Source organism: Prunus mume, linkage group LG6 (genome assembly GCF_029339155.1).
Source record: "Prunus mume cultivar Tortuosa linkage group LG6, ASM2933915v1, whole genome shotgun sequence".
NCBI classification, from domain to species: domain Eukaryota; kingdom Viridiplantae; phylum Streptophyta; class Magnoliopsida; order Rosales; family Rosaceae; genus Prunus; species Prunus mume.
The window spans coordinates 12,528,944-12,546,905 of NC_142703.1; the positions used below are offsets into that span (position 1 = coordinate 12,528,944).

The 17,962-nt window shown below is 39.1% G+C and overlaps 3 protein-coding genes and 2 non-coding genes across 6 annotated transcripts; 4 read left to right on the forward strand and 1 right to left on the reverse strand.

Moving 5' to 3' along the window:
• The first annotated feature begins 2,700 nt into the window (after positions 1-2,700).
• Positions 2,701-6,039, forward strand: ROPGEF1 (rho guanyl-nucleotide exchange factor 1). Its single transcript, XM_008237874.2, has 5 exons — positions 2,701-3,275; positions 3,626-3,742; positions 3,857-4,386; positions 4,709-5,062; positions 5,393-6,039. Exons 1-5 carry the CDS (start codon positions 2,999-3,001, stop codon positions 5,822-5,824), a joined length of 1,710 nt encoding a protein of 569 aa, XP_008236096.1. The 5' UTR covers positions 2,701-2,998; the 3' UTR covers positions 5,825-6,039.
• Positions 6,040-6,325: 286 nt separating this feature from the next.
• LOC103334883 (F-box SKIP23-like protein (DUF295)) lies at positions 6,326-8,713 on the reverse strand. 2 transcript variants are annotated; one of them, XM_008237873.3, is made up of 2 exons: positions 7,465-8,713; positions 6,326-6,786 (listed from the first exon to the last, which is right to left on the reverse strand). In XM_008237873.3, exons 1-2 carry the CDS (start codon positions 8,650-8,652, stop codon positions 6,754-6,756), a joined length of 1,221 nt encoding a protein of 406 aa, XP_008236095.2. In that variant the 5' UTR covers positions 8,653-8,713; the 3' UTR covers positions 6,326-6,753. The 2 variants fall into 2 exon arrangements, with proteins under 2 accessions (XP_008236095.2, XP_088910810.1); XM_089054684.1 differs by having other exon boundaries at positions 6,628-6,656.
• Positions 8,714-8,888: 175 nt separating this feature from the next.
• IYO (RPAP1-like, carboxy-terminal protein) lies at positions 8,889-16,326 on the forward strand. Its single transcript, XM_008237871.2, has 10 exons — positions 8,889-9,170; positions 9,285-10,098; positions 10,391-10,485; positions 10,640-10,827; positions 11,755-11,860; positions 11,987-12,247; positions 12,422-12,610; positions 12,744-15,041; positions 15,210-15,419; positions 15,962-16,326. Exons 1-10 carry the CDS (start codon positions 8,943-8,945, stop codon positions 16,151-16,153), a joined length of 4,581 nt encoding a protein of 1,526 aa, XP_008236093.2. The 5' UTR covers positions 8,889-8,942; the 3' UTR covers positions 16,154-16,326.
• Positions 16,327-16,502: 176 nt separating this feature from the next.
• On the forward strand, positions 16,503-16,653 carry LOC148916107 (U4 spliceosomal RNA). Its single transcript, XR_016128412.1, has one exon. It is a non-coding gene; the product is annotated as a U4 spliceosomal RNA (small nuclear RNA).
• A 1,029-nt stretch (positions 16,654-17,682) lies between these two features.
• On the forward strand, positions 17,683-17,878 carry LOC148916108 (U2 spliceosomal RNA). The gene has a single exon (XR_016128400.1). It is a non-coding gene; the product is annotated as a U2 spliceosomal RNA (small nuclear RNA).
• Positions 17,879-17,962: the final 84 nt, after the last annotated feature.

A 17,962-nucleotide genomic window follows, 5' to 3' on the forward strand; every position in this document is an offset into this window, starting at 1 on the left:
TGGGCCTGTTCAGATTGCTCAAATAAAATGAATAACTCAATCCAATTCCCCACGGTTTTGGTCCAAGAAGACTCCAAATTATTTCATTTGGACTACGAACCGCAAAAGTAATGTGAGAGATAGCATTGGTGTCAAGGATGTATTAGGAGAGTCGTTGTATGGTGAGGGTGTCATATACGAATGATAATGAAGGTAAAATCTGACGGGAATCAGACAAATTGTGAGCATATTGAACCTCTTTGTTTTTGTTTTTATTTTTCCTTTTATTTGTTTAGTGACTTGGAGAGACTGAAATGCCTTTAGTTAAATGTTCACATGTAAGGTATGTAATCACTTTTTAACATGACCCTAACAAAGTTAAGATATACTCTTACTAAATACATGGCCCAACAAAATAATAATAAAAATGATTGTTCTTCAATCCAATGAGGTAAATGTAGCAACAATTAAAGTTTTGGGATAATTGCTGCAATTTGCCCATTGTGGTATATAATGAATGTCTACTAGGGCATGTTTCGTGAGTTTGATTATGTAGTTAGGTAGGAATCAGAATCATAATTATAGTGAAATGTTTGGTGACCTAAAAATAACATGGATTGAATTATGTCCAATCATACTAGCGCCGTGTAGTAGCACATTTCAATTAATCCAACCCCTCCAATGTAATCCAATTTTAACTCATTCCCATCTCTTAGCGGATAAATTTGTGTGATATATATATATATATATATTATGTGTGTGTGTGTTAATATGCCTATAGAGACCCTAAAGCCGAAACCGTTATCAAGGATAATGCACCTACTAATCCAACTCATAATATAGACGAGAGTGGAGTTGACCCAATGTTTTAATTTTCGATTGACCCATAAACAAAAAATAACTAATTAAATGTTTTTTTTTTTTTTTTGTATTTGATGATCAAACAATAGTACATTAAAATGGAGAATTTGAACTTAAAATTTCAAGTCTTGTAGCAATTTTTTTTTTTTGGTCGAAATCTCGTAGCAAATTAAATGCTTTTAAGCACTAGAGTTATAACTCCCCAATTTGGTTTAACAAATAAAAAAACAAAATTATAGATTTACACAAAAGGCCAAGCAAATCACTAATCACGAAAATTTAAGCATTCATTGACTTGCATCTTCATGCATTTGAATTAACAACTGAGACTACTATGAGAGACTTTGGAAAAACACAAAGGAGAGATAAATTTTGTAAAAGAAGCCAAAATAGACAAAATTGCCCTTATTTATTTTTGAATTTCCTAAAGAATCATTTATATTTGCATGTATTTGATTTGAAAGTTGAGAGGTTTTTTTGTTTTTTTTTTAAAAAGCTTTGCCTTTTTTCAAACGTGAATTTTTTTTTTATAGCTAAAACCTAAATTTACTGACTAAACTATAGGATTATTAATCTGCAAGTGTCATTGGGATTGTCAGTATTTTAATCGCATCTTAAGCACGACTATCATTAACTCCAAATGGACCAAATCTCTAATCTCACAAACTAATTAATATTCGTGACCAACAAATAATATAAATAAAAACCAAATTAATTATCCGCTAAAAAGTTCCAAATAGTAGCTCAGAAAATTCAACATACATTGGTCCCACAGATCCTTCTATACACGGTCCTGATTATAAACCGTCCATCACGCAAACTGGGCTCATCCAAATAAACGTACCCGACCCGCCGTCCTATTGTCTGCGGGCTACATGTCGGTCACGTGTAGCGAAACTCTACAGTGGTCCCCCACCTATACGATCGTAATTTCCTCCCACCAACCCTTTCTCATCAACGACACACACGTTGGTCCCACCATGTCACCCGCGGATGATTGGCTGAGATTTGATCGATTCGATAATGAGTGAATGACCACCAGTCAAAAAGCGTAAGCAAATTGACTTTTACGGATGACCAAAAACAAACTAAAAAAAAAAAACACTGCCCACCATGCCCAATCCAAAAACGACACCTGTCCAAGAGATGCTCTGTTTTGGGCTAATGCGTACACTTATAACGTAGTATATATACGTAACCTTATACGGACTCCGACCGAATACTTGTCGTCCACACCATGTCAGACGACTCAGACCTGTCCCCGGCTCATGGAGATGTTCTCCGGTGTGGTGAAGGTCCTGCGGGATCCAGGACTGACTTTTCGTGTGGTCCCACGTTCAGAACAATTTAACGGTCCATATCGCACTTGGCTCATTCATTGAAATAAAAAGGGCGGGTCGTTTCAGAATTCACTCTCTTTCATTTGCATTAAAAAATATTTAATTGCGCTGAAATAAATTGTTAATCAACGTAATTACCCAAGACTAATCGTTAATGCGTTTAAAGATATCTACGCTGAAAACGATGTCGTTATGAACGAGAATATTAAACGCCAGCTTGGGGATGCGAGCGCACGGAATTTAAACCGAGGACGCGCGCATCCTAACTTTCTCTCCGAGCGAAAAAACAAAAACACTTCGCTAACCTCTAAACCGCCGTTAGGTATCTTTCCCACGCAAAACTTCTGAATTCCCTCCATCTCCCAGACGGGGCCCCACAACGTATCCGTACACGTCAGCAAACACTGCCCCGTCACGATGGCATAGTAATCTTCTTCTTATTAGAGGGCATAGGTGGGGCCCGCTGGAAAAGGAGCGTGTCGGGTGCTCAGCTCTGCAGAACAAACGGCGTCACTTTTGCTTTTGGTGCCTTCTCTTCATCATCATCAACCCCACTGTGTCCCAGAGTGACAGTCTCATTAGCTTTTTCTTAGAGAGAGAAAGTGAGTGGAGAGAAAGAGTGAAAGAGTGTGTTGTGAGCAAACCTGAAATCGCTTTATCCATCACCACCACCACTAAATTCTCTTCTCTGCAACATTCTTCAGACCACGCGAGAGTGTGCTTCATCTCCTTTTATCCTATGCGGTAGGCTTCGCGGTAACGAATGTGCGCCTGAGATCTGCACTGTACGGACGTTCATCCGGATCTTTTGGACGACAATGGGGAGTGCGTCGTCGGAGGACGGCTCGGACCAGCAGAGCGAGGAGCGGTGTGGGAGTTATAGTCTGAGCGCCGATGTGAGCGAGTCCGAGAGTTGCAGCAGCTTCTCGTGCCGGAGGTTCGATGCGGAAGGGGCTTCGAGCTCGATGACGTCATCTCCGCGTCAGGTGCCCGGAAATTTTTGTTTTCAGGCGCCGGTTATGCTTCCGGTGATCGGAGGAAAGGATGTGGTGGCTTGGGATGAGAAGCCGGAGAAACGAGACGCTGATTTGTCTGGTATTGGATTTTGTTTTTACTTTTTTTCTTTTTGTTTTTAATTTTGTTTCTAAATTTGGTTCTGAGGAGATTCTTGCTCAGTGTTTGGCTTCCGAGAAAAGTGCGGACAAAGGAGTAGATAGTGAATTTAAGGCCTAAACAGAAATTCTTAAGAAAACTGTAGTGTTCAAAAGTACTTGTCCAGTTTAATTCCCAAACCTAAGAGGCAATTCTGAAGCAAATTGATCCTTATCCTATTTCTTATTAGTAGAGATCTGACTCTGTCCTATTTTAAGACCATTTATTTTGTTTTTGTTTTTGTTTTTATATAAAGTTTTTATTAATTTTTTTAAAAAAATTTATGGTTGCAGAGGTCGAAATGATGAAGGAGAGATTCGCTAAGCTTCTGCTTGGAGAAGATATGTCTGGAGGAGGGAAAGGAGTCTGCACTGCCCTTGCTATCTCAAATGCCATCACCAATCTTTCTGGTTAGTCACATCCTCTTGGAATATGTACACCCTTGTGTGATTTTGGCAGAGACTTTTCATTTTTATATGTGGAATTTCGGTTTTCTGAACTCAATCACTGGGTTGGAATGGCAGCAACTGTTTTTGGTGAGTTATGGAGGTTAGAGCCACTGGCACCACAGAGAAAGGCAATGTGGCGACGAGAGATGGAGTGGCTCTTATGTGTGAGTGATTCAATTGTTGAGCTTGTGCCTTCGATACAACAGTTCCCAGGTGGGGGTACATACGAAGTCATGGAAATGCGACCACGCTCTGACTTGTATGTGAATCTACCTGCCATAAAGAAGCTTGACGCAATGCTGCTTAGTATGCTTGATGGGTTTTGTGAGACGGAGTTTTGCTATGTTGACCGGGGGATAATTGTGGACGATTCCAATGATGGAAAGGGGTTTATGCCCGGTGGAAGGCCTTCAATTAGGCAGGAAGAGAAGTGGTGGCTACCCTATCCAAAAGTTCCGCCAAATGGGTTGTCCATTGAAGCACGAAAGAAGTTGCAGCAGTGTAGGGACTGCTGCAACCAGATATTGAAGGCTGCCATGGCAATTAATAGTAGTGTGCTTGCTGAGATGGAAATCCCGAGAGCTTACATGGAGTCATTGCCCAAGGTTTGGGTTTCTACATCTCTTTTCATGATTTGACACATATGATAACTAGATTACGACTATCAACATCAATTTTTTTTAATTCCCTCTTATATTTAAGAGTAATATCATGTTGTGCGAGTGTTAATATCCTTTCCTAATTAAGAGGTGATACAAATGTGAGTTTATATTTCAGTGCCATTCATTTTATTTATTTTTTTCGTAATGAGAGCATAAATAGATGCTAAATATCAATAAATATTCAGGAATTATTGGTCAACATCCAATTTTCATTTGGTTGATTTTAAATTTCTTATGACACCATTTGTTTTCCATTTCATGACAGAGTGGGAAAGCTTGTCTGGGTGATATCATTTATCGTTACATAACTGCAGACCAGTTTTCACCCGAGCATCTTCTTGATTGCCTGGACTTGTCATCAGAACATCAAACTCTAGAAATAGCCAATAGGATTGAGGCAGCTGTGCATGTTTGGAAGCAGAAAGACCAGAAAAAACACAATAATCATCAGAAAGCTAAACGTGCATCTTGGGGTGGCAAGGTCAAGGGACTTGTCTCTGATACTGAAAAAAATCATTTTCTGGCCCAACGAGCAGAGACCCTCTTACACAGCCTAAGGCATCGTTTCCCTGGCCTCCCACAAACTGCACTAGATATGAACAAAATACAATACAATAAGGTACATTTCACTGTATGTTATGTTAGAATACGGTCACCTGAACTTGGGATTTGTGAAATATGTCATACTACTTAAGATTAATTTTTTTTATTATTACTTTGAATACACTGGTTTATCAAATTTGTTGAATTCCTTGGTTTTGTAAACTTGGAGACTGTTTGAATTCATTGTGGCACATTACGAGTTATTTGATCCTATCATTTTATGTCTGAGACTGTCCTAAGGACAGATGCACCGTGTGGTTACTGCGGTATCTTCTGTAATAGGATATATAGAACAACAAATCTTCCAAAGATAATTCTGAAGGAATTTTTTTTGTTAATTTTGCAGGACGTGGGGCAATCAATTCTGGAAAGCTACTCGAGGGTTATGGAGAGTCTGGCCTTTAACATAATGGCAAGGATAGATGATGTCCTCTTCGTTGATGATGCTACTAAGCGATGTGCTGCAGCAGAATCAATGTCTATTTTCAACAGGGGAGGTTTGGGTGGCCTTCCTATCCAGAAGAGGATGTCGCCCAGCCCCTTCTCCATTCAACACACTCCTTATGGCTCTCCCCTAGCAACTCCGACTTTCTGTTCCTCCACTCCAGTTGTTGGTAGTCCAGGAAGGACACCTCTGTGCGTAAAGCGCAGCATTCGAAAAGAGGTACTAGACGAGAAGACAGAGAAATTACTGGCAGCTGATTTTGAGAGGGTGTGGTCATATGCTGGAAGCCTAAGCTCTAGAAGAACAACCGGGGACGCTCCGGAGCGAGATTGACTTAAAAATGTTAGCTCAGTTTTAAGTTGAAGTAGGTCCATATAACAACAGAAGTATGCAGAGCCTTGGATCCTTGGTGCTGTCGATATCTAATATTGTATAGTCTTTATTAGCAATAGAAATAGGTTGGTCCATAGTTTTGATCAGGTAGTAGATGAAGAGTAAAAAGACTATTTAATTTCATGCTGGTTCTAAATTTCCCGTTTTACCATTTAGCTACCGTACCGTAGACACAACTTTTGATTGGGTCTCTGCTACCAGATTGACAAGCAGCTAGTGTTCAAGCAATTGTTCTGGACTGATTAGTAACTTCGCATCAAAGAGAATCATGTCAAGGTATGAATAAGGGTCTTTAAAATATGGTCCATTTCTCATCTCCAGATTTCTACTGGCCAAAACTATCATAATACTCCATGGTAATCAGTAAAAAAAAGAAAAAAAAAAAGCAGCTGAAGTGTTCAAGTTAAGTAATTTAAGAAAAGCAAAAGAACAAGATAGATGTGTTTCCAAAAACACTGATAATTCAGTAATTTACAAGCAAATAAAGTACGTGGTACATACAATATTTCATAATTTAAGAAAATAAAAAAAGTGTTACTGTCATTTTTTTATTATTTATTTTTCAGTTAACAAGGAATTGGCTGCCTCTTAACAACTCCACTTCCAGGTTTAGGTGCTTACAGAAAGTAGTAAAATATCCTTGGCTCATAAAGAGCCTCATGTCTATGGCAACTTTGATCCACTTGATTTGCTTGCAAAGGTTGGCTAGGTCACCTGAACTTGTTGATGCCAAAGCCGCAGGGTGTGAACTGTGCTTTCGCCTTGCACTTTACTATATAAAAGATTTAAACTTGAAATGTCTTGGATTTCAAATGCATTAACGGGTTATTACAAAGTTGTGCACTGATTTTCCACAATCCATCTCCATCTCACAAAGCCAATTTTTCGAACTGACTTTGCACCTGTTGCATTCACTAAATCAGCATTTGCATTCCTTCATTATGTTGATTAAAAATCGATTCAGATACTGATGATGAAAATCTGAATTCAAATGGCAGGAATACCAGCTAGGGTAGCACTTATTGTAATCGACAATCAATCCAATCAAAATATATTCCCTATGAGCCTGCTAATTATTTGGCTGCAACATCAGGAGGACCAGCAATCAAACTTAGAGATTTCAATATCAGTCAGCTGCTAGTATAATTCTTTCAAATCAGGGATTTAAACCAACAATGGTACAACATTATGTTGTCAAAGCCTTTAAGCCAAGGCCCAGAGATCTTAAAAAATCTGAATAAGTTATAGCGACAAAAATACTCAATAACCTAAAAGGCAAAACTGATATCTAGAAAATTGGGGATTTATCAGAACAATATACTGCCTACAGCACCATGCACTAATTAAGTACGAATGTCTTGGCAACGGAAAATGATCATCAAGGTGGCATCGGTACTAGATTTAAATTAGAACCTATCAGAAATTGGCATCAAGGTGGCAGGGCCAGATATGATTTTTTAACAATTATCAAATATACCTATCAGAACTTGGCAAGACTGATAGCATTGAGCAGTGCAAACACAACATAGAATGAGAAAGCACACAAAGCAAAATTCCAAATGCAAAAAGACTAAACTTACTTGTGTTGGTGCAATCCAGTCAGGGGGTGGCCAAAACAGCTTTGAATACTCTGGATAATCAGATAAAGGTGCAATACTACCATCATCCAAGTCAAACACACCTATATCACGGCCCTTGAACACGCCTTCGTCTTCACCACTCGTATAGAAGAAATTATCTGTAAAAAATATACAATTCCCTTTACAACCAGATAACTCTGAAGCCGAGGCAGAAAAGGTGCAATCATCCCCCAAAAACAACACCCTATCCCCCAAGCTTTTCATTTCGACCAATCTCTTCCCCTCTCTATCCAACTTAAAAACCTTGAACCTAACTGTTCTTTCAGTCAAACAGCCATTGAATTGCAATTGGATGGTTTCATCATCAACATCCAAATCGGTTTCTGGAGCCATGCTCAAATACATATCAACCACCAACAATTCACCACTTGACTCAACCAAGAACTTCTTATCACCACCAAACACAGGATTTGCAACCACACTCAGATTTGAGTGCAAACCGACGATCACAGTACGTCCGGTGCCATCAACGGCATAAAATTGTCCTTTAAACAGTATAACATCATCATAAGGCGAAGGCATATCATGAATTATAGTCCACCTCTTATCCTCAGACTTAAACATAGCTAATTTCCCAGACACATGAATGGTAAGCAACACAAAATCATTGCTTTCGGAACCCAAACACATAAAAACTACCTTTTCCATGTACAAATTGCCAGCATCACCAAAAGAGTTACCATTACCAAAAGGCCTAAAATGCACATAGTGAAGAACATATTCTCCACCCAACTCAAAAACCCAAAACTTGGATAAATCCAATACCTTTGGGAAAGATTCAGGCAGAGGATTCAGTTGAAACCGGGAGAGTGGGTTCAGCAAATGCATTCTCCCCGGCACGTCTTCTTCGATCTTGACCAGCCAGCGATCTGGGTTTGTTTGGTTGCGGAAATTAGGCAACCCCATGAGGAATACGGTGCGCTGCGAGAGGTGGAAACCTAAGGTGGTGTCGCAGATGCCATGGTTTGTGAGGAACGGAAACCGACCTGGTAAACGGCGAGGTCTGGAAGAGACTGAAGATCGCCATGAGGAGCAAACGGATCGGAAACGGAGCAGATAGAAGGGGCTCTCTAGGCGCTTAGCGATCTCCTCTAGGAGCTCCTTGGGGAGTTGAGACCAATCGGCCATGGATTTCACTTCACTTTCCCGGGAAAGTACGGGAAAATTGGCGAGAAAGTTGAAGATACAGCTATTGGAAAATCAGAAGAAATGAGAAACGCCAAAGGAACTAGTGGGGACCACAGTGGTATAAAACGTCACGTGGCATCGTCGTTTAGTCTAATTTTAAATGAGCCAAGCGGCGTCGTTTTCGGTACTTGTTGTTGGCTGGTTCTGGACTCTGGTATATATTAAATTGAGCCCGCCCAAATGTCCAAGCCCTACTTTCTGAAAGTTCATTCAGAGTGAAGCTCGTAGTTATGGAGAAGAAGCAAAGCAGCAAAGCAAGCAGTCCAGGCCAGATGAAGAGGAAGACGAAGGTGATAGTCGGGACCGACGCGCTTCAGTTAAGCGAGGGCGATGCTTCGAGTTTAATCGGCGGCATAGTCGAGAAAGGTATTTCCGATAAGTCAATGTTGGGCCCCACTCCACCGCCTCGGCCCACCGTTCTTCCTTTCCCTGTTGCTCGCCACCGCTCCGCCCTCCCGGTAAGCCCTAGCAAGCTGATAATTTGGTCGCTACTGTCAAATGGTTTAGTGAATATTTGAGAAAAATGGTAAATTTGTACATGAATTTGTGACTGGTTTTGGTTGATGCTACAGTATCGAAATCCGGTGAATCGTAATTTGGGCGGTAATGAGGGTGTGGATTATGGTGATGGCGGTGATGATGTTATGAACTTTGAACCCATAAAGCCTTATGCCAACCCAGTAGAGAGGAAGAAGAAAAAAGAAATGGACTTTAGCAAGTGGGCAGAGAAGGAGCTTGGTGTGAATAGGACTAGAACAGTTAGGGAAACAATGGAAGCTAGTACTAGAAAGAATGGCTCAAATAAATTGCATCCCCAGCCAAAGCCTCTGTTGGGCAACTTGAAGACTGAACAAGAATCTGTGTTGGGCAACTTGACTGAACAAGAATTTCTATTGGGTAAGAATGACATGAAAATTCAAGCGGGCCCAAGTCCAAAGTCCCTTGCTGATAATGTTAAAAATGAACAAGTGTCCATGTCGCTTGAGACTCAGATTGATGAAGAGAACCGTGCTCGATTGCAAGGAATGTCAGCGGATGAGATTGCTGAAGCACAGGCTGAGATCATGGGAAGGCTGGACCCTGCGCTGCTCAATGTGCTCAAAAGGAGGGGTGAAGAGAAATTGAGGAAGCAAAGAAGCCCCCGTTCGGATAACAATGAACCAAAATTTTCCCCTAGCTCTGAAAGTGGCATGTCTCATGTGGACACAACAATTACCTCAAACCATACAAAGACTGCGGAAGAGAATGGGTTGGAGCAGAACTCAGGCCAAGCGAGTGGAAGTTTGTGGACTGCTTGGAGGGAGAGAGTCGAGGCTGCTAGGGAATTAAGATTTTCCTTGGATGGGACTGTTATTTTTAATGGTTTCCACCAGATACCTAAGAGTAGTAAGTTATATTACTCGTTTATATAATCTTTGGGCAGAAGCTAACCTTTTCTTTTTGTTCTATTTCACAAGACATTATGGATATCACTCTTGTGTCTTTGCTATATTTACTGTTCTATTTTCTCTAAAAGTCTGGGACTTAATTCTGTAGTTAAATTTTCTTTTACAATGAAATTAATAGCATCGGTAATTTTTGCTGTCTGGGAAGTGCAACTGCATTAATGATGTTACTTTTTAAAAAGATAACATGTATCTCAATAGGCTTTCAGTTAATTATTTCTTCCATGTTACAGGTAATGTTTCTGAGCGTGACTTCCTGCGTACTGAGGGGGATCCTGGTGCTGCTGGCTATACCATCAAAGAAGCAGTGTCACTCACTAGGAGTGTGGTCAGTTTATATTCTTGATTTCTCTAGTTGTGAAATAAAGTTTTGGATAGTATCTTGTGTTCATGGGTCTCTGGTATATCATGTCCGAAATCTTGTAGCTCTTCCTCCTGATTTCTGTTATCTTGTTTTACCATATGCTGTTTGGTGGTTTCAGATTCCAGGACAACGGTCCCTGTCATTGCATCTCCTTTCAACTGTGCTTGATAAGGCATTACAGAATATTCATCAAATGCAAGTGCAGTTTGATGGAAGAGATGCTAATAAAGTTGACAAATCTATTGACTGGGAGGCTGTTTGGGCTTATGCACTTGGCCCTGAACCTGAGCTTATTTTATCCCTCAGGTGAGTTATATCTGAATCCTTATATTCCAAAATTTTGTTGAAATCAGTCATGCCTGAATTATCTGCCTTTATCTTGTAATCTTACTCTTCTGTTAGTGAGTTTGTTTTGTGGTGTTATTGCATACCAATTGATCTGTCAAACATGGATAAGCCTCGATGTTGTTTCACAAAGTTGACTGTTTGTAATATTGAGTTATGATCTTTCTTTAACCATGTCTGTCAATATCATCACTAATGAGTAGATTCAGGTGTCATGGTCTACCATTTATATTTTTTACGTCCTTAGTATACCTGCCATGTATAAAGCAATCCGTGGATCCAAATAAGGCACAGAAAACATTGATAAAGAAATATAAATGCACAATTATAGTTTGAACTGGCAAGTTCTTTTATTGTCTATTCTAAAAATACTTTTTAGATCATTAGGAATCAGTTCTAGCTTGATATATGCTCCACGTGTACACTTGTACCATCAGAATAATACATGATTATTTATACTCTGTACCTTTTATTATCATGACCTAGATAACAAGGAGGTATATTGTTGCCCAGATTAATGGTTTCATAAAATTCATTACATGTATTCAGCCTGAGTTATTCCAAATTTTCTGTTCATTTATTGGATCATAAAAGGCAAGATAGTCTAGTTATTTCATCTTTACATGTTATAGTTAATTCGTCATATTCCCCTCGAGAAAAAGTTCAGTGTGTTCTCTCTGTTTGCGGGTTATATATCCAAGCTGGAGTCATATGCCCCTCGGAAAATTATTGGATGACTTAGATTTATCATCAACCAATTATAGTATTTGATAGAATAAAACAGTTAACCTGAGGATATAATTATTTACTTGGAGATACTTCACCGTTTTCTGATTCTTTGATTTTTTTTGGACTTAATAATATTGCAATTTAACCTCTGAATTGTAGGCTTTGTCTCGATGATAACCATAGTTCTGTAGTTCTAGCTTGTGCTAAAGTTCTTCACTGCATATTGAGCTATGATGTGAATGAGAACTTCTTTGATATCTCAGAGGTAGAGTTTTTCTTTCCTTTTCTTCCTACTATATATATATATATATATATATATATATATATCTTTGTTTTTTTAATTATCTATCAGTATTTAATTACTTCAAGTTTGATGTATTCTGCTCTTCAGAAAATAGCAACTCGTCATAAGGATACATTTACTGCCCCTGTATTTAGAAGTAAACCAGAGATTGCTGTTGGTTTCCTTCGTGGTGGATTCTGGAAGTACAATGCTAAGCCTTCTAATATTCTTGCACTTGATGAGGAAATTATTGATGATGAGACTGAAGGGAAACGTACAATTCAGGATGATGTTGTGGTTGCTGGACAAGATTTTGCTGCAGGTTTGGTACGGATGGGAATCCTTCCAAGGCTTCGTTATCTTTTGGAGGTTAGTCCTTTATTTTCTTTTTACAGAACAGAGCAAACACGATTCACCAATTATTAGTGTTATATATATAGTAAGATACTGCTAGAAAAGTTGTTGAATAAAGGACTTTTTAAGAACTTGTGGAAAGATGATCTTCAGTTTCCTCTTAATGTGTATTGTTTTGTGTGGTTTCAGTCAGACCCTACAGCGGCTTTGGAAGAATACATCATTTCTTTACTTATAGCTATTGCAAGGCATTCCCCAAAATGTGCAAATGCAGTCATGAATTGTCAAAGGCTAATCCAAACAGTTGTCAGCAGATTTATTGCAAAAGAGAGTGTAGAAATCCAGCCTTCTAAAATAAAGTCTGTTAGACTTCTAAAGGTAGGCAGTTTATGTACTTTTATTTCCAGTTGTCTTATAGGTTTTGTTCCTAATCCTATTAGATGGGAATTGCACCTGCATTTAATTCGAGATAAAATTAATACTCATATCCTTAATTTTGTGTATATAAAAGGTGTTGGCTCAATCTGATGGGAGGAATTGTGTTGATTTTATAAAGAATGGGAGTTTCCAAACTATGACATGGCATTTGTATCAATCTATTTCCTTCCTTGACAAATGGGTAAAATCTGGAAAGGAAAACTGTCAACTTTCTTCTGCTTTGATGGTTGAACAGCTGCGTTTTTGGAAGGTTTGCATTCAGCATGGGCATTGTGTGTCATACTTCTCAGATATTTTCCCCAACTTGTGCATATGGCTGAACCCACCTATAATTGAAAAGCTTATAGAGAACGATGTACTTAGTGAATTTGCATCCATCACTACGGAGGGCTACCTTGTGCTGGAGGCTTTGGCTAGAAGGCTTCCAAGTTTGTTCTCACAGAAGAATCTGCGCAATCAAATCTCTGAGTATTCTGATGATGACACTGAGTTGTGGTCTTGGAGCCATGTTGGTCCAATGGTTGATATAGCTTTGAAGTGGATAGTTATGAAGAGTGATCCTAGCATATGTAATTTATTTGAGAAGGAAAATGGAGTTGGTGTTCTTCTTGTGTCCCAAGATTTATCAGTGACTTCCTTGTTATGGGTGTATTCAGCTGTCATGCACATGCTTTCCAGAGTGCTTGAAAAAGTGATCCCAGATGATACTGTCCACTTGCATGAAAGTGGTAGTCTTGTGCCATGGCTTCCAGAGTTTGTTCCTAAAGTTGGACTAGAAATTATTAAAAATGGGTTTATGGACCTTTCAGATACTAATGATGCAAAATATGGAAAAGATCCTCATGGAAGTGGCTCTTTCATTGAGAAACTTTGTCATTTAAGAAGTCAGGGTACATTTGAAACATCATTACCTTCTGTATGTTGCTTACAGGGGTTAGTGGGGATTATCATTAGCATTGATAAATTGATAATGTTAGCCAGGACAGGCGTCCAAACTCCTTCCCAAAATTACACTTCAACAAGAGAAGAGAAAATACTCAAGGATGGTATACTTGGGGGGTGTTTGGTTGAATTGAGAAGTGTGCAAAATACTTTTATGAAGCTAGTTGCTTCAGACTGGCACCTTGTGCAGTCCATTGAGATGTTTGGCAGGGGTGGTCCTTCTCCTGGAGTGGGAGTTGGCTGGGGTGCCTCTGGTGGAGGATACTGGTCTGCTACTTTTTTGTTATCTCAAGCTGATTCAAGATTTCTCATTGACCTACTTGAAATTTGGAAGATTGTGTCCAATTTTGATATCCCCACCGAAGAAGAAATGACTTTGACTATGCTGGTAATTAATTCATCTCTAGGAGTATGTGTAACTGCAGGACCTACAGATGGGACTTCTGTGAAAAAGGCAATAAATATTTTGCTTGATGTCTCAGTTCTGAAGTATCTTGATCTCTGTATTAGGCGTTTTCTTTTCTCGAATAAGGGAGTTAAAGTGTTTGATTGGGAGTATAAAGAAGAGGATTACCAACTCTTCAGTGAAACATTAGCTTCCCATTTCAATAACAGATGGTTATCTGTAAAGAAAAAGCTCAAAGATAGCGATGGCAATAATTTATCTGGCAGTAAACCACTTAAGAATGGTAAAGGTTCCCTTGACACCATATATGAGGACTTGGACACATCACATATGATCAGTCAAGACTGCAGTTCTTTAGTTGTAGAGTGGGCTCACCAGAGGCTGCCACTACCCATTTCCTGGTTTCTCAGTCCAATCTCAACCCTTTGTGATAGCAAGCAGGCTGGTCTTAAAAAATCTTCCAATTTACAAGATCTCATTCAGGATCCAGGTGATTTTCTTGTAGTTTCCCAAGCTGGGCTTTTCTTCCTTTTGGGTATTGAAGCACTGTCCAGTTTCTTACCAGATGACATCCCATCCCCAGTTAAAAGTGTATCGTTAGTTTGGAAATTGCATTCTCTATCTATGATCTTACTTGTCGGAATGGGTGTCATTGAGGATGAGAGGAGTAGAGCTGTTTATGAAGCTTTGCAAGATCTCTATGGGAATTTTCTTCATCAGGCAACGTTGTGCAACTTATTGACAGAACCTAGAAATGAAAACAACCTGGAGTTTCTGGCATTCCAATCGGAGATTCACGAGACTTACTCAACATTCATTGAAACTCTTGTGGAGCAGTTTTCTGCTATATCTTATGGTGATTTGGTTTATGGCCGGCAAGTTGCAGTTTATCTTCACCGTTGTGTGGAAGCTCCTGTGCGCCTTGCTACCTGGAATACACTAACTAATTCTCGTGTTCTTGAACTTCTCCCACCTTTAGAGAATTGCTTTACTGATGCTGAGGGTTACCTCGAACCTGTTGAGGTAGTGCTGACTAGTCATTGACTTGTTTGTATCAATATGAGCTTCGAGTATCTTTAATTTAGTTTTGTGAGATTGTGTGGGTGTGTGAGAGAGTAATAATGCAATTTAAAATAAATGGTCTTTTTACTGCAAGGTGATGAAAATGTATCAAATCTGGTGCTTGTGCAGGATAATTTTGGTATTTTAGAGGCTTACGCGAAGGCATGGACTTCTGGTGCCCTCGATAGAGCTGCAAGTCGAGGATCACTTGCATATACACTGGTTCTCCATCACCTTTCAGCATTCATTTTTAATTTGTGCACTGGTGATAAGCTATTGCTTCGGAATAAGCTCTCAAGGTCTCTTTTGCTAGACTTCTCCTTGAAGCAACAACATGAGGTATGCAAAAAATTTCAACAGTTAAACTCTTCGTGTATATTGTGTTTAGTGAGTAAATCTGTCCAGAGAGTAGATTGTGTCTAGCAATGTGTATCATACAAAATATGCCTTCTAAGAACTCCTGTACAGAAACAACTCCATCTATGTTGAAAATGAAATTTTGCTATGAACTGTGTTGTATGCCAATACAATGAATGCAGTCAGAGAGAAAGGGAAACCACTTTGTATTGTCGACCAAGTAGTTCTCTTAATTTAAGCAGCCCCTTGGAAAGGAATTAAACTCTCAGTTTGAACCATTTGTTCTAATTGCACAGTTATGGCCCTATGGGGACTGCTTTCCAGGCTGCCCCCATCATCAAGTTGGATAGAATACATTATTTGATATGAGCATTGAAGTTAGTTTTGTTTATACTGTGGAAATACGTAGTACATAATAACTATTCTTATCACAACCACCTTCTTTCTTTTCTTCTACTTGGCCCTTATCTCCACAAAGCAATAATTGAAAGAAAATCTAATACAAATGTGGAATGTAATTGCAGGCAATGATGTTGAACCTAATTCAATATAACAAGCCATCTACATCACATAGGATCAAGCAAGAGGATGGATCACCAGCTTGGAATGCCATCGAGAAGAGGCTTGCGTTACTAAATGAAGCTTGTGAAACAAATTCCTCACTTTTAGCTGCTGTGGAGAAGCTAAGGTCTTCCTTAACGAACAAAATGTTGTGAGCGTGTGTGCATGTCATATGCTTTTGTGAGAGAGAGAGAGAGAGAGAGAGAGAGAGAGAGAGAGGTCGGCTTGGTCGATGAATGTTTTGCATAGATGAACAATTTTTCCAACTTGTAAATGTCTGAACTCACTTTTGTACATAATAAAAATTGAACAGAATCCTTTTTACGTTGATTTGAGGCTACAGATTATTTTCCCTGGTGAGAAAGACAGCTTGCCCGATTGGAAATCGGTTTAACAAGCCTAGTAAACCCTTGTTTTGAACCCAACAAATCCCACATCGACAGAGTGATAAAAGTTGAGTTGCTCTAGTGGGTATAAAAGCGAGACGAAGCCATTATTTCAAGCATCTTTGCGCTTGGGGCAATGACGCAGCTTATGAGGTTCTAACCGAGGCGCGTCTATTGCTGGTTGAAAACTATTTCCAAACCCCCTCACTGGCCTCGGTTCTGCCGTGGCCTCTGAGAATTTCTGGAAGGGCTCCCTTCGGGGTAAAGCCCTACAATTCCTAGTTCAAGCATTATTTCATAAACATAATTATAATTACAACTAATAATTAGAACATGAAATGACTTCCAAATTTGTAATTAAAAACACCAGAATTTCCTTGTCGCCTGAATCTGAGTGGTAGGAAGACTCTTCAACATTGAAAAACTCAAAACTAGCCACTTCTAATTTTATAATTGATTCTTAGTCCTATCATTGAAAATTGAAAAACCCACTTGTTATTTTCTAATTGATTCTTAGTGTGTTAAAATTTTATAAGAACAATTAGAAAATAAGGAGTGACTAGTTTTGAATTTTTCTCTCCAAATAGACTATATGTGTTTTTGTATAACAAGTGACATCCCAATTGTGTTGGTTTCCTGGTAAACATGAACTAATGTCATTTTTGAAACAATAAATGTGGCCTTCAATTATTTTGTTATAATGGAAGAGAATGAAATTTTTTACTTATCATAATCCTAACTCATTTTCTCGCTTAGCCTCATTACTTGAACCAACGTCAATATCTTGGAAGGATTAGATTTGATAATTTAGAAGAATTATATGATAGACTAATAAATAAGCCACTCCTTGAAGCTTGTATCATTGTGTGATGAAAAGTGCCAATTGGGTCTGTTGAAAATTAATGAGGCTTGTTCAAGTCTAGATAATAGATGAAGAGTGAACACCAATTAAAGAGTGTTTTAACTTGTGTTATCGTCTAATTAGAGGATGAGTGTGATTAATTTCTTCTAAGCAATTTGAAACCATAAATAGTTAGCACATATACCAAGCCTTGGCCATACGTTTTTCCCAAATCGCAAGCGGCCTTTGTTTCTCTTTTATGAGAAAAGCAGTCCTTTCGTACAACTTGTATGTAATTATCTTCGTTTTGTCGCCAACATTTTGCCTTTGTTAACCTTTACCCCTCAGCCTTCGTTCGTGGCACACTCTAGCTGTATGTAAAAATCCCACATCGGCTCACCACAGAAGCACGGAAGTGAATGGCCCTATAAAAGGAGAAAGAAGAGAAAGAAAAACCATACCTTTCTCGGCCTTTTGGCTAAGATCAAGTGTAGTATCTGTTCTTATCAGTTTAATATCTGATACGTGGACCAATGGTCCACACGATATTAAATTAATTTCTTTAGGGGGAGGGTCCACCACAGTAGCTTGCTATTGGGACTCTCGCGCGTCGCCCAAGCGTTGCACTATTGCATGGGCCTGGCGCACCCCATCAAATCTAGTTCAAACTTAAAATTATACTGGGCAATTGCGAGGCCCGCCGTTGTGTATTTTGTAACTGGAGACACCCTAAGAAA

Coding starts and splice junctions, on each gene's coding strand:
- ROPGEF1 (XM_008237874.2), top strand. CDS start 2,999: ATGGGGAGTGCGTCGTCGGAGGACGGCTCGGACCAGCAGAGCGAGGAG. Junction 4,387..4,708: donor ACATGGAGTCATTGCCCAAG/GTTTGGGTTTCT, acceptor ATTTCATGACAG/AGTGGGAAAGCTTGTCTGGG. Junction 5,063..5,392: donor ACAAAATACAATACAATAAG/GTACATTTCACT, acceptor TTAATTTTGCAG/GACGTGGGGCAATCAATTCT.
- LOC103334883 (XM_008237873.3), bottom strand. CDS start 8,652: ATGGCCGATTGGTCTCAACTCCCCAAGGAGCTCCTAGAGGAGATCGCT. Junction 6,787..7,464: donor ACTGGATTGCACCAACACAA/GTAAGTTTAGTC, acceptor TGAATGCAACAG/GTGCAAAGTCAGTTCGAAAA.
- IYO (XM_008237871.2), top strand. CDS start 8,943: ATGGAGAAGAAGCAAAGCAGCAAAGCAAGCAGTCCAGGCCAGATGAAG. Junction 10,099..10,390: donor CCACCAGATACCTAAGAGTA/GTAAGTTATATT, acceptor TCCATGTTACAG/GTAATGTTTCTGAGCGTGAC. Junction 15,420..15,961: donor CCTTGAAGCAACAACATGAG/GTATGCAAAAAA, acceptor ATGTAATTGCAG/GCAATGATGTTGAACCTAAT.